Genomic DNA, 14985 nt, shown 5'->3' with positions numbered 1-14985 from the left:
AGTAGTAGTGTGTGTGTGTGTGTGTGTGTGTGTGTGTGTGTGTGTGTGTGTGTGTGTGTGTGTGTGTGTGTGTGTGTGTGTGTGTGTGTGTGTGTGTGTGTTTGGCAAAAAATAATTGCGTTTTCTCTTGGTTGCACCAGTGCACTCAGATCGTATTTCCATGGCTGATAATAAGCGAACTCATTCGGTGTAGTTCGGTGCCGTGTTTCCATGGCTACGATGTAGCGCAAATTTTATGCATGAGGTGGGATTTTGCTACACCATCTCAAAGAGTGAATCAGTGCGAAATTTAAAATTTGAAAATGAAATCAACAGAAGCAGGATTAGCGCAATAATGAAGTAGCGTACACACCACTCTAATACAGTGTAGCGTTTACACACAACTGGTACAATGCAAGGCAAACACCCAGTAAATTCCAAGGGAAAACGCTATAAGAAAATTTTAATATAGTTTAGTGCAGCGATAAAGAACAGGCTTTTCTTAAATTATTGATTGCGTTCAACAAAACTGATCAGTGAGCGCTTAATAATTCTTTAATATGATTCCTACACTTAGATTCAGCAGAGAATTAAAGGCAAGAACTAATCATTATTATTATTAAAGAATCATTGAGCATTCACTTATCAATTTGATTGCTGAATGCAATCATTTTTTTATATTATGATATAAAAAATCTTAAATTTAAATATTTTTAATTTAAACGAATATGTTCAAGGTAATGGCTACTCTACTTATTCTTTAAAAGTCGTATTTTTTAGTTTCTATATATTATGCCACAATTTGCAGAAAAATTGTATACAAGTATGTTATCAAAATAATTTTTTATATAAATAACGACATAAATAATCTTCTTTGATAGGATTAGTGTGCTTAAAATGAAATAGACATGTATTTGAAGATTAGCAAAAACGAAATAAAAAAGTTTAATATCTCTCATTGTTTCTAAAATACATATAGTATTATGCAATTTGTAACTTTAGATTATTTAGAGTGAAAATGCGAGAGATTTGTAAAATTGTCCATTTTAGGTATGAAAAGAATTATATTTTCGCTTGTAAGTGTATATTTTTGTATTTGTATAAGAAGTGTGTACATGTTTTTTTTTACTTTACTTACGAAAATATTTGTAACTGCAACACATAATTTTTTTAAATATATACATATAACTAGAAAATATTTTAATATATTTATAAAAAATATTTAAATGTTTAAAATATCTCTTATCTTGCAAATTGTGATATGATCGGTAATACAATTTTTAATAAATAGATAAATAGTGTAGTTTGCCTGAACATAATCATTTATGCTAAAAATACAAATTTAAAATATTTTTAATAATAATGTTTCACATTTACGTGTTTTTAATAATAAAAAAGCTTCTGAGAATAAAAAACAAAATCCAGAAAAAGTCAAAATTGTATCTTATGAAAAAAATTGTTTAAATATATTAAAATGACAAAGAACGCAAATATGCTTTTAATAATATGTATATCCAAACAAAAATCTTACGTCTAAAAGAACTGTTATACATAAATTATACAATACCGAATTATATAATAACGACCATGTTAAAAAAAATCGCGAATTAAATACACTCAAAAAGTAAAGTACTTCACGCTCGTTAACGATACGAACCATATGGGAGGGAGGTACCCACCTGAATGGGTGACCCCCATTGAAATATCGGACTGATAATGGGGCGCCAACTGTACCACAAGTTTGCCATTTCCTTCAAATGCTGGTTCACAGATCGTATTACTCGATCACACTGATCGGACATGTGCGCTTCTTTACAATGCTCAAATGGCATACGCTCTCGAGCTAAAGATCTATTTGGCTGTCGCAAAGGCACGTCGTTTTCGTTGATGCAAACATCGAGCGGATTCAATCGCCATCTTTCTAGCTTTTGGACAATTTCACTTTGCGTATCCTGCGCCAATCTTTTCTCCGTCACATTCTGGCATCCTCGCGAAATATTTTCCAATCTCAATGAGAAATATCGATTTGTAGTGTGCGAATTGGAGTTATCGTACTGTTTTTCGAATTGCTCATCATTGTCAGAGTGGTAAATAGGGCTTCGTACTTCAAAAAGGGAAAATTCCGGACTGTTGATATAATGAACGGCTCTACGTTCGTGCATAGTTGGAGACGTATGATTCAATTTGTACGAGTATGATGGTTTTGGCATTTCTGTACACTTCTTCAAAGTCACTTCTTGCTGCACGTTTATGTCAGATGTAACATCTGATAGGCATTCATTATCGGAATGTTGTATTGCCTAAAAAATTTCAGACAATGAATTCTCCTTTCCATTCTCCTTTCTTTCATTACTGTCATTATATAAAAGATCTCATTTTCTCAATGCATATCAAAGTTGCAATTGCGTATAAAGTATACAATTGTAATTATACCTGCTGCGTATTTTTATTATTGGAAGTAACGTTCGATGTATCTTGAGATTCGTTAACAAATTCGAGTAGTCTTTTCATTTCTTTATAAGTAAATCCTGGCTCGTATATTCCAATACCTAAAAAATATTAATTGTGTTTTTAACAAATGCATTCTTAGTCTTTTCTAAAGCCTTTTTTTCTTGCAGGATTACTTGTATACTAATGGTATACAACTTGATTGCTATGCTAGAAATATCACAATAATTTGCTGGCTGACAATAATAATTTACTGGATTTTTTATTAATGATAGATGTGTGTGTGTGTGTGTGTGTGTGTGTGTGTGTGTGTGTGTGTGTGTGTGTGCGTGTGCGTGTGCGCGTGTGTGCGTGTGTGTGTGTGTGTGTGTGTGTGCGCGCGCGCCGTTTGTCTTACATGTTGTGCTGGCTCATTATGATAACCAATTAAAACGCAGTTTTAGATCTCTTCGCAAAAATTAAAAACAATACAATTGTACTATTCTATCGCCAAGTGTTTTTTTTAAGCCTGTGCTTTTTAGCTGAACTTCTTGCACCTTTTCCCTTTTTTTCTCAAACGAGAAAAAAGGAAGAAAGATGAATCGTACAAGAACCTTAGCTAAAAAGAACAGACTTTTTATCAAATAGATATCAGCTGCTTCGCCAACGTAAAAATTCATACCATCCAAAATTAAATTAACCAGCAAAACAGCCAGCAGTATTTTGCAAGCATACAAATTCGGATAGCAGCATGGTCACAGGCTTAAATCAAGTTTTAAATTAATATTTAACTAAAAAAAATGAAATATGTTTTGACAAATAATCATTGATTGTTAACTAATACTATTATATAATGTTATTATCTGCCTGTTAAACCATGGGACAGCATGGTTTTTCACACAAGATAATTGTTCATGAAAGTACAAAGATAAAATCTAGCATACACAAGATAAAATCTAGATATACATTCCATTTCGCGGTAAGTTATTTGCGTTTTTTATGAACTTTTGAAGTTTAGAGATGTTACTTCGGTACAGAATAAAGTTTTGATTGTCTGAAAATAATTTTTTCATATAAAATTGAAATAAAGTTGAATAAGAAAATTATAAAGTTAAAGTGAAGAAAAGCAAAATGGAAAAAAATTTTTAACAAAAAAAAATTGTTCAATTTCCTCCCTTTTATAGTCTTTGTATAATTTTCTTTGTGAATGTTAAAAAAATATATATTAACTGCTTTCTAAAAAAAAGAATTTTCAATTTTAAATAATTTTTGACTAAAAATGCACTTTTTCGTCAATTTGCTCCACTTGTTTCAATTTTATTATTTTTTTAATGTTTTGCGACTAATTTGACGTAGAAACACTTTCAAACAATCGCAAAAATTTATCTCATGTCTGAAATGATTTCCTCTAAACTTCAAATGTTCATAACAATGCAATTAATGTCGCAGAATATCTATATTTGTCTCTCCATTTTCAAGGACAATTTGATTTTCTTAGTGTGAAAAAAAATTATTTTTGTTACATGGGGTTATCTATAATTTATACATATTTAAATTCAGGTTAAAAAATATTTTATTTATAATTTTATATGTAATGTGATAACACTTGCAGAAAATATATAAGATATTCTTGTAATCAATAATACGATCAAAAAGATAATTTTTCCACTTACTTTCGCTTAAATATTATTGTATGTTTTTTTAACAATAATTATTATATAATTATAATATAATCTCTATTAAAATAAAATTGACAGGGGACAGATGGCTTGTAAAAAAATGTAATTCAAATTCATGTACTGTTATAAATCTGTAAATATTTTTTTTAATTTAAAATTGATTTTTTCGAAAATAAACTCATCTAAACAAATTTTATTCTACATTTAAGACATGCTACAAGCATTATTATTAAATTGACTATCAATTAATTCTGAAATTATTTCAGTTTATGATTGTATTTCAAGTCCAACAAATCAAATCGGTATATCTATAGAATTAACAATTATATATTTATAAACAATAAGAATTTTATTAGGCCGTACATGTGAGAATACAACCAGTAAGATATACATATATATATATAGTTATACATTTATATATTCATATATGAATATTACTGACGAGATACTATTAAAAACAGACATCCTTACAAGAATTCGCATTCTAGTTAATACATTTAAATGATGAAGAAACTGCGAGTAAGAAACTAGTAATATAGTACTAATTTTATGATTGATTTAATTCATTAATTTCTTAGACATAGATATGCATTTGAAACTCAATACATATAATAATTGATTTTTATTTAAAATTGTGATTTTAATGTTATTGTGTATATGTTTTTTATCAATAGAGATGATGATTGTAGAGAAAAAAATTATAATTTTGCAGCAATATATATAAGATATTATAGCATTACAAATATGTACACTCATTTATAGAACATTTACAAAATGTCGTTTACAAAAAAATCCTGACTTTAGTAATGTATTAGTCAAATATTTATTATATGCTTAGTATAGGCTTGAATATAGGCTTATACTTAATATTTAATTTCATGTCGGTCTTAATAAAATTTTGTTGTTTATACATACTGCCTGCAAGAAGCATTATTGTTCTTACATTGATTATTGCGAAGAATATTACTAAGGCTTTGGTGATCTAATGGCTTAGGACGCTCGTACGAAATACAAGAGATCCGGATTCAAATCTCAGCCCAGGTAATATTTTTCGCAATAAATTTATTTAAGGTTTCCAGCATATTAACACCTTTATAATATGATATCGGATCAAAGATTGAGAATTTGCTTTTTAATTTAACTTGTGATATTAGTAGTGATGCAGTAGTTTAATTGCGTTTAATAAAATCCAAAAAAATTTCGACGCACAGTTCGAATAACTACAAAAAGTATAGTAATATATGCATGTACATAGGATATAAATAATTTACTGTGAATTATTTAGGCATTGAGAAGATTTTGTTTTGACCATTATAGGTTTGAATATGCTTAGTATTTAATTTCATTTTCGGTCTTAATATAATCTTATTATTGTCAAATATTTATGTCAATAATAAATAACGACAAATTTATATCAATTATCGATAATGTCAACGTTCTTCAATTATCTCTGGACCCTCTTTTTTACAAGGATAAAAATTTGCCCAAGATTGATCTTTAATAGTACCGCATTCTAATTATCTCATTTCAATTATTCTCACTGTAAACATATTTGATTACCCGTAAGTTCACGTTTCATTTCCTCTTCCTCGATTTCCCTCGCAGTTAACCTTTCACTTTTCTCTCGCTCCATACTGTCAGACATCTCTCGTCAAAGATAAAGTGGACTTATGAAAATTGCGCAAGTTCGTCTTTCTTTTCTTTTCCTTTGTATCAATATCCGTGGTCATGAAATACTGAACACAATACCTCGACTTTATCGGCTTTATCCCTACGCGAGATTCTGATTTTAACGAAAAGTAAATAAAGAGTTTCTTTGTATAATCAGAGAGCATCGCCTTCAGGCATAGCCATAGAAAATTAGTATAGATTGTAGACAGGTTCGTCACTAGAGTCCCTAGAAAAACAGAGTCTAGCCATCGGCCCATGTTTTCGATTGGCTGGTCCTTATTATGACAGTACGAATCACAATGGAAGGAAATGGCGCACTTACATTGAAAAACTTATTAGCCTAGTTAACAACGAACATTTGATTGACAGGCCGATGAGATACTATTAAAAACCGACATCCTTACGGGAGTAAGCGTTTTTGTGAATAAATGAAATAATTAAGAGTTAAAAACTGATAATATTGTATTAATTTAAGATTTATTAGTTTAATAGACATACTGCATTGAAAGCTCAATAATACTCGATTTTTCTTTAAAATTGTGATTTCAGTGTTATTATCAAAGTTTGATTATCAGAGATGATAACTGCAAAGAAAAAATTATAATTTTTCTGTAATATTATAGCTTTACAAATATGCATATTTATTTATGTAATAAAAATTCATGAATTTAATAATGTATAAGCCAAATATTTATGTTAATAATAGCAAATTTATATCAGTTGTCGACAGTCTTTAATAGTATCTCGTCGGTGATACAGGTACAAACTAATAATTTTTTATTGAATGATCTTAATTTCGGCGATATGTGTATACATATATATACATATATATGTGTATTGAATTAATTATTTTGATGCATATTGTACCAATTTAGTAATAACCAATTTAGCATCATTCTTTGGATACATCGCTGAAATGAAAATAATTTAATAGAAAGTTACTAGTAAGTATGTGTATCAAGTGCACGATGTAAACTAAGTAATTGAAAGCATAAAATAACGCAAAATATTCTTTATTGATATATTTCATATTACAATTATAATTATAAAGAAATAATATAGTTATGAAAAATACAATCTGTTTAATAACATAAAAATATAAAATTTCAAATAAAAACATAAGTCTAGTTTACATCGTGCACTTGATACGAGTACTAGTAACTTTCTATTGAATGATCTTAATTTCGGTGATATGTGTAAACATATGTACGATATGTGTATTTAATTAATTATTTTGATTCATATTGTATCAATTTAGTATATCATTCTTTGAATATATCGCTAATATTAAAATAATTTAATAGGAAGTTACTAATTGGTACGTGTATTAAATGTAAACTAAGCAATAGTTTCAAACAATATGTTCAGCATCAAATGTGTTCCGCGCATATCTTCGCAAAGGAACGGCGCTGGTGGGAGAATAATAAAAACGAAACATGAAATCAAAACAAAAAAACCGGCAGGCTTAATAAAAATTGAGGATGATGCAACACTCAAGCCGATATAAGACAAACATGTCCGTTCCGATTCACACTCGTCGTGGAACAAACTTCTAAGTACGAAAATATAATGTGCAAGCACTAAGAACATATCCATATGTATTTATGCAAGAGTTTGTGCTTCCCATCATAGGCTTAAATGGGGAGCACAAACTTATCATAATGCAACACATAAAATCAGAAATCCAACCAATCAGAGTTTTTTATTTCATGAAAAAGAAGGAAACGAAAGACTTTGATTGGTACATTTTCTTATGCATAAGGCCGGAATCAGACTACGCATTGAAGAATGAGATTGAAGATTGAAAGATTGAAGTTTGACCAATCAGAACAAAAGAAGTCAAAAATTTCTTTGTCTTCATTAAAATTTTAATCTTTAAGCGGGGAGCACAGACTCTTACATAACGCATAACACGCAATCCTTCGTTTCCTTTCCAAGAAATAAAGAATTCTAATTGATTGGATTTCTTATGTTTTATGTTATGCATTGTAAAAATTTGTGCTTCCCGCTTAAATCTTTAATCTCATATATGTTCTACAATAAGCCATTAATAATAAATCAAAAGTTAAAAGCTAGAAATTGACCAATTTTAGTGGAATGTAGAAAGAATAATTGATTAATTTCTAGCTTCTGATTTCTGATTTATTACTATGGCTTATTGTAGAATGTGTGTCAATCTTCAATGCATAAGCGAGTAGCACAGATTCTTGCACAACACATGAGACATACGAAAATGAATCAATCAAAGTGTTTTATTTCTTTCTTTTCCATAAAATAAAGAACTGATATGACTGCAACACAGAGGATGCGTTCGAGGAGACACTATTCACGCTATTTAGCACTACAAACTGTTCGCGGAGCTGCAGATAGCGCTAACAAACACGATCATGATGTCACTAATGGTAACGTTACATCACAATTGCACGCTATCAACGCTATTTCTTCCGAGATAGTGTATTGATAGCGTTGGCGTTTACAGATACGTGAACGTAGCATTAGTAGCGTTTAACATTCGTCCAAGTTAGATTAATGTTTAAGGGAATTCTGTTCTCGAGTGTCACCAAACTTTTCTCTCTTAGAATTTTGTAGAGTAAACGTACGTAATATGTTAATACGTCAATTTCATATTTTATTATAATGAATGCAATCTTAATTTTAATCTCTGCTGATGGCTTGCCACTAGGCTGGAGTGAACGTAATTCTTGCTTGTGTATCATCTTTAACTTTTCAAAGTTTCCGCGAAGTGCAACTTGTATTTGATTTCATTATAAATGTGAAAGTCAGAAGTATCTTGTTACTGGCAATTTTTAATTCCCATATACGGAAAAAAGTTACTATTGCGGTATAGCGCAACAGGGTATTCCACTGCAGATGCTTAAGATTCTTATGTAGATATGCTTCTTCTTCTGAAATTGACAACGGATGCTCAAGGTTTCTTCCTTTTATCTGATTAATCTACTTAGTGTAACTATTAATTTTTTGATCTAGTTTCTACATTGTTCACTTCAGCCTAGCGGCAAGCTATCATAGAGATTGCAATTGAGATTGCATTCTGTTATTCACGAGAAAATAAAAAATTTACGTTACAAATACTTTACAAAACCTTAAAAATTTTAATTATAGGGAAAAGTTGGAGATTGAAAACAGAATCTCCAACATTAACCTCGACAAATATATCTCTCTGGTTAAATGCTACCAACGCTACGCTAGGATCGTTCATGGAGCTTGCTAACGCTATCGCGCTATGACTCCAAGAACAGCAATGGTAGCGTTTGCGTCCATAACGCGAATAGTGTCTCCCCGAACGCACCCAGAGTCTTGCATAACACATTGCATAGTGCATAAGGGAATCAAACAATCGAAATTTTTCTTTTCCATGGAATGAAAAGAAAGGAAAGATTCTAATTAGTTGATTCTCTTATGCATTATGCGTTATACAAAAATCTGTGCTGCGACCATAGGTTGAATTTCATATAACACATATACCTTATGCGTTATGCGTTATGCAGGAGTCTGTGCTCCCCGCTTTAAAGCGTATATAATGTATAATTTTATCCTTGTTTACCGATTCTTTATTACCGAAATATTAAACAAAGATAACATGATACAGAGAGCATATGCAATATGCATTTTTACGAAACAGGGAAGTGATAATCTAGATATTCATTCTAAATATTTATTCGAAAGTTCGATTCGTATTCCCAATGTGCCGAATATTCCAACACAGTGAAAGAATCGTAGATCAAAGAATATGCAAAGAATATACAAATGTCGATGAAATGTTCAGAATATTGTATGACTATTCGTGATATGTATATATCACGCAAGAATCGCGAGCGTGCAAGCAGTACACATCTCCGCCGATAGAGGCTGCGTCAAAAAGCATTTACTCGTTAACAAGAATTATCTGGAAGAAAATATAAGCATTTCGCCTTTGTTAAGTGTAAAGCCCATAAGGCTTTGCCCTCATCTACAATAATCGCACAAACTCTGATGAGTCAATATTAAAATTGACTTGTACCAACAAGCTTGCGATCTACGAGACAGACTGTGCGCCCATAGTATAAGAATGTAAAGTATTTCATTGTGCATAATGGCCGGCAGATTAAATTAAAACAACCAATCAAATATTTCTCCTAAATTAGAACAACCAATCAAATGCCTAAATTTAGGACAAATTTTTAATTGGTCAAAGAAGTCCATGACGACTGCGCATCTTTGGGAATGAAATATAATATTAACTTATATTCTTATCATGTGTGCGATTATTGTGGATGAGGCCTAAAGTAAGCTTCAAAATTGGGCTCCAAGGTGAAAGTATGAAGTGTTTTCAAAACAAAATTTTATTTAAAAACCTATTCAAGGATGACTAGACCTGGAACTTCTGGAAAAATTAAAATTTTGCGAAACATTACATATATGAAACATTCCGAAATATGTAATGATATATAAATAGAATTTTTAATCGATATTTATATGAATGTTGTTTTTATACATATCGTAAATATTTTGGAATATTCCAGAATACTTTCGGAATGTTTTTTGGGGATTTTAGGAACCTTTTATAAATATTTAACGTTAGCTGTGTAAATTAAAACAATCGTATATCACAATTGAATATACTTCTTAGGTAATAGTACATCAGCAAAAGAGACCTATTCTTCCATGACTATTCTATTTATTCCCGTACTGTATCGAACCGTGCACATTATCATTTTACTAGAAGGAAAAAAACGTGCAAGATCTAGACATATGTGTAAAGACGTAAATGTGTACTGAGGGGGAGAAGGACGACCTAGTAATCAAGGGTAAGACGACACATGTATACCAAAAGGTGTATGTACGTCAATACGTATGTATTGACATATATGGTACTTGCCTCATTGCGTCGTAATTTATGTACACACACACACACACCCACACACACAAACACACACACACATACACACACACACAAACACACACACACATACACACACACACATACACACACACACATACACACACACACATACACACATACACACACATATATATATATAGATACATCACGGGGGTGCCATCGTCACTGCGTCGAACTTTCGTTTGCATTGATTGGTCACTTTACGTTACTCGGCATTATTCGCCTTGATTCGCCTTTGCTGATCTGTAGCACGAACAGCACAACACAGCAACCGTCAAGCAGTGTTTGGCGTTACAATCGCTGGCAATTGAGGATTGTTCCAGGTCCAGGATCTTTCCTCGTGCGGTTTCATTATTGTGCGTGAATTATCGCACGCACGCACTCTTGGAGCAGGTTGTCCGTCATGTTGCTCGCGAGATAATGCCGCGACTGCTGTTCGGCGTTCAGCCGATTCAGCGGTCGCGATCAAACGCTGGACAAGAACAAGATCAACCTCAACGAGGTTAGGCACACGCGATTTATATCAATCATCGATCGACGTGTCAGATGCTAACGCAAATGGCGGCCGCTGCCGAGGAGGATGTGTCTGCACTCAGTGAGTGGGTCGACGAGTTGAGCGTTTCCGCGACGGAAGACGACAAAAATGCGACAAACAGGACCGACAGCAATGACGTGGACGTTACGGCGAAAAACTGCGAGCCACGACTCTGGGGTTTTGAGACGCGAGAGCTTTACAAATTCGCACTCAACTTCTACAAAGGTGAGCGCTCGACGATTTAATCATCAGAAATTTGTCCACCTCGTAATACACAGTGCCTAAGCACATTTTTAACATCATTTAAATCAAATTATTTATTAAGATAAAAATCTTTCACATTTCTCCATACAAACACTTGTATTGTCATGCATTTTTCTATTGCTATTTTTTTTACATCAAAGAAAGGTGAACGAATTCAAATAAAAATTTTATTCCAAATGTTATTTACTAAATATAGTACAACTAGAGGATAATTTTTATTATTTGTCTAATGGGTATAAATTTTTTATGCTATATTTTATTACTATAATTGTTAAATGTAGAGGACCGTATACATATATCTATATACATTTTTTAATACTTTCAGAGTTACAAAATGCATTTATAAAAATTTTTATATGAAATAACATTAGAGTTCTTCGATATACATAAATTTATACAATATAGCCATTAATTGTTGATGGCATTTTGTTTGTTTTATTTTGAAAAATAAAATATTTTGAAAAATAAAATTATTTGATCAAAATAGACTAGATATATGTATACGCAAGTGCTATGTGAAAAGAATTACGAATATATTTACATATTTTGATTAAATTCGGAATCAAATATTAAGTAAATAAATCTTATGATGTATCATAAATTTTTAACAAAATTATTATCAAAAGATTTAATTTATTTAGAAAAAGAAGGCAAAGCTGTCCATCTCTCTTATGAGGATAAATTGAAATTGGTAGCATTCACGCAACAAGTGACACATGGAAAATACACAGCTGAAAATGCACCACCGTTAGGTGTCTTAGATATGATTGGAAGGGACAGGCGAGTAGCATGGCAAAATCTGGGAGATATATCAAAAGAACAGGCGATGGAAGGCTTTATAATATTGCTGGATAAACTGTGCCCTTTATTTAGAACTGTAGTTGAGGCACAAAAAAGGAATTTTGAAGAGAAACAACGGCTTAAGAGAGAAGAGGAGGCAAAGAAACAGGAAGAAGAAAAGAAACTTAAGGAGCTAGAGGAGGAGAAAAAGAAACAAGAGGAAGAAAGACTGAAGGAGGAAACTCAGAGGAGACAGATTCAGGATGCTTTAAATCAGCAAACATATTATCAGTTCAGATTATATGCTGAACAACAGTACCCCGGCAATCCGGAACAGCAGGGCGTTTTGATTAGACAGTTGCAAGAACAGCATTATCATCAATACATGCAACAACTCCATCAGAACCAGTTAGTTGTCGAGGACCATATTGAAGAGGAAGAAGAGGAGGAGAAGGAGAAGAAACTGAAGAAGAAGAACGTTCAATTGAAGAATGTAACTTGCAAAGACGATGATGATCACGATGATGATGATGACAAAGATAACACGAATGAAAACGTAAATGATGAAGATTCGGACGAGATGGAAGACTGGCCGCCTATCAGTCCTGCAGAGATGTGGACTAGAAAAGGCGTAGAGGAATTTAAACAGATCATTAGAAAGGAAACAGGAGATGCAGTTATTAAGGTCGGCCATGGTGAGACTGTTACGGTACGAGTACCAACGCATGAAGACGGTACATGTCTGTTTTGGGAGTTTGCTACGGATGGTTACGACATTGGTTTCGGAGTTTATTTCGAATGGTCGAAACCAGAAACGAACCAGGTATCTGTGTACATAAGCGAGTCCGAGGAAGATGAGGACGAAGAGGAATACGAACCGCGAGAAGATCTAGAGAGCGGATCGGTGAATGGTAATGCCAGACCTGAACGTAAAACGATCACACCACCTATAAGCGTTATAGTACCTGTAAGTACTTGAATATCTGTATTCAGATGATTCGCAAATGAAATTGCATAATCCCAATTTAAATTATGTAATTAGAATTCATATTAGACGAGATTAAATCAATTAAAAAAAATGAAGTCTATTTTCGATCAAAGACGTCGGTCTAACACGAATTATAATTGCTCAACAAATTAGAAATAAAAACTCTAAATGATTAAGCTGGATTTTTAATGTTTAAATAATTCCGTGTGAATTTTATATACATTTATATCATTAATTTATATTCAAACTACGCCCCGAATTTAATTTTCTTGAAATGCAATCTTGACAGAACTAGAACAGCGATATCACGAATTAAATTGATAAGCAATTTAATAATATCGATGCTTATAGATATCTTAGAAAACATTAATAATATGATATTGATAAGCATGAAACCCGTAATTAATTTTGTTGCAAAAAATATCTCGACCAGGGATTTCTTTCCGGACAAACGTCTTCACAGTTAGACTACTGAGACAAATTGTTGTCGAATTGTAATTGTTAGCATATATCTTCTTGAAAAACGTTTAGTTTCTTTCTAGTTATCAATTATTACGATAAATATTGCACAAGATTTCCCTAGATTTCTATTGTGGAATAAATCGGAATGAATTCCGATTGGAATTATTTCATTTTTCCTAAAAAATAGAAATCTAGAGAATAATCGAATAATTTCAATTGAAATCTATTTCGAATAATTCCATAGTACATAGTATAGTTCCCTGTCAGACAGTCGTTTGGAAAGCACCATTATCCGGCCCGTGAGATTCACATTATTCACAGCTTCGCCGGGAACACTAGAGATTTGTTCACGTCGCATGCTCCTATCATAGTTCCTACTCACTCCAATGAGCGAAGCATGTTAGAACATGCGAAGCGAATAAACCTTAGATGACAAGAAGCTTGATTATGTTAAAGCTCTAGATCAGAATCTTCCAACTCGGGTATAGCCTTTTACGTTATGAAAGCTCTCTTCCTTCTTCCTCCTATTAGGTTTCTGATCTCAAGAGACAGATCACAATATATTATGATACTGTGATTCGCCTCTATAGGTAAAGGTTTAATCGAAGGAAAAAGGATTTCATAACGCACACCGAGTTGGAAGGCTCTGCTCTACACTGTTAAAAATATCATGAAATTTAATATAATATACTTTTAAGTTACATAAATCCAATTTTATGATATTAAATTAATTTTATGTATCTGTAATTGAAAAGTATATTTGTGTATATGTACATGAAATTTAGTGAACGTTTCATAAAATTTTACGAAGTTTAGTATACTTTTTATTAAATTTTATGTAGATTTGCATAAAATTTAATGTAAGTAAACGTTAAATTTAAGTTACTTATAACTTTATTTTCATTGATAACATTAAATATTTTTTAACAGTGTAGATATATCAAAGTAGCGTAATCCTTTTATATTAACCAAAACCGACAACTCTCCCATTGCATTCGCAATCGATTTCGCAAAAAAAATTTTTTTTTCGTTTCCCATTCGTTATAACTTATAACTACTTTCGTTACATCTCTCTACTTATTAGTAAAAATTATTAAATTATTTCTTAATTTAATTCGTGATACCACTATTCTAGTTCTATTCATAATTGCATTTCAAGACGGAAAAAGATTTAAGTACGCATTTTAATCAAAAATTGGATGTGTGTGTGTGTGTGTGTGTGTGTGTGTGTGTGTGTGTGTGTGTGTGTGTGTGTGTGTGTGTGTGTAGTAGTAAGTAATTNTTATTATTTATATAA

The 14985-nt window shown here is 31.8% G+C and overlaps 2 protein-coding genes across 2 annotated transcripts in view; one reads left to right on the top strand and one right to left on the bottom strand.

The window, feature by feature from the left end:
• LOC105617649 overlaps positions 1-5730 on the bottom strand; it is a 10679-nt gene extending 4949 nt beyond the window's left edge. Inside the window, exons 1-3 of the mRNA XM_012199206.1 lie at positions 5646-5730; positions 2413-2528; positions 1659-2279 (exon numbers count right to left, since the gene is read on the bottom strand). Coding sequence (XP_012054596.1) covers positions 1659-2279; positions 2413-2528; positions 5646-5730 — 822 coding nt within the window. The remainder of the gene's footprint in view (positions 1-1658; positions 2280-2412; positions 2529-5645) is intronic.
• A 5475-nt stretch (positions 5731-11205) lies between these two features.
• Positions 11206-14985, top strand: part of LOC105617648 (Golgi resident protein GCP60) — a 6228-nt gene continuing 2448 nt past the window's right edge. The window contains exons 1-2 of the mRNA XM_012199205.1: positions 11206-11419; positions 12100-13205. Of these exons, the coding sequence (XP_012054595.1) occupies positions 11206-11419; positions 12100-13205 (1320 nt within the window). The remainder of the gene's footprint in view (positions 11420-12099; positions 13206-14985) is intronic.

The sequence above is a fragment of the Atta cephalotes genome, assembly GCF_000143395.1.
Source record: "Atta cephalotes unplaced genomic scaffold scaffold00013, whole genome shotgun sequence".
NCBI lineage: Eukaryota > Metazoa > Arthropoda > Insecta > Hymenoptera > Formicidae > Atta > Atta cephalotes.
This window is presented reverse-complemented; position numbering and strand designations above follow the sequence as displayed.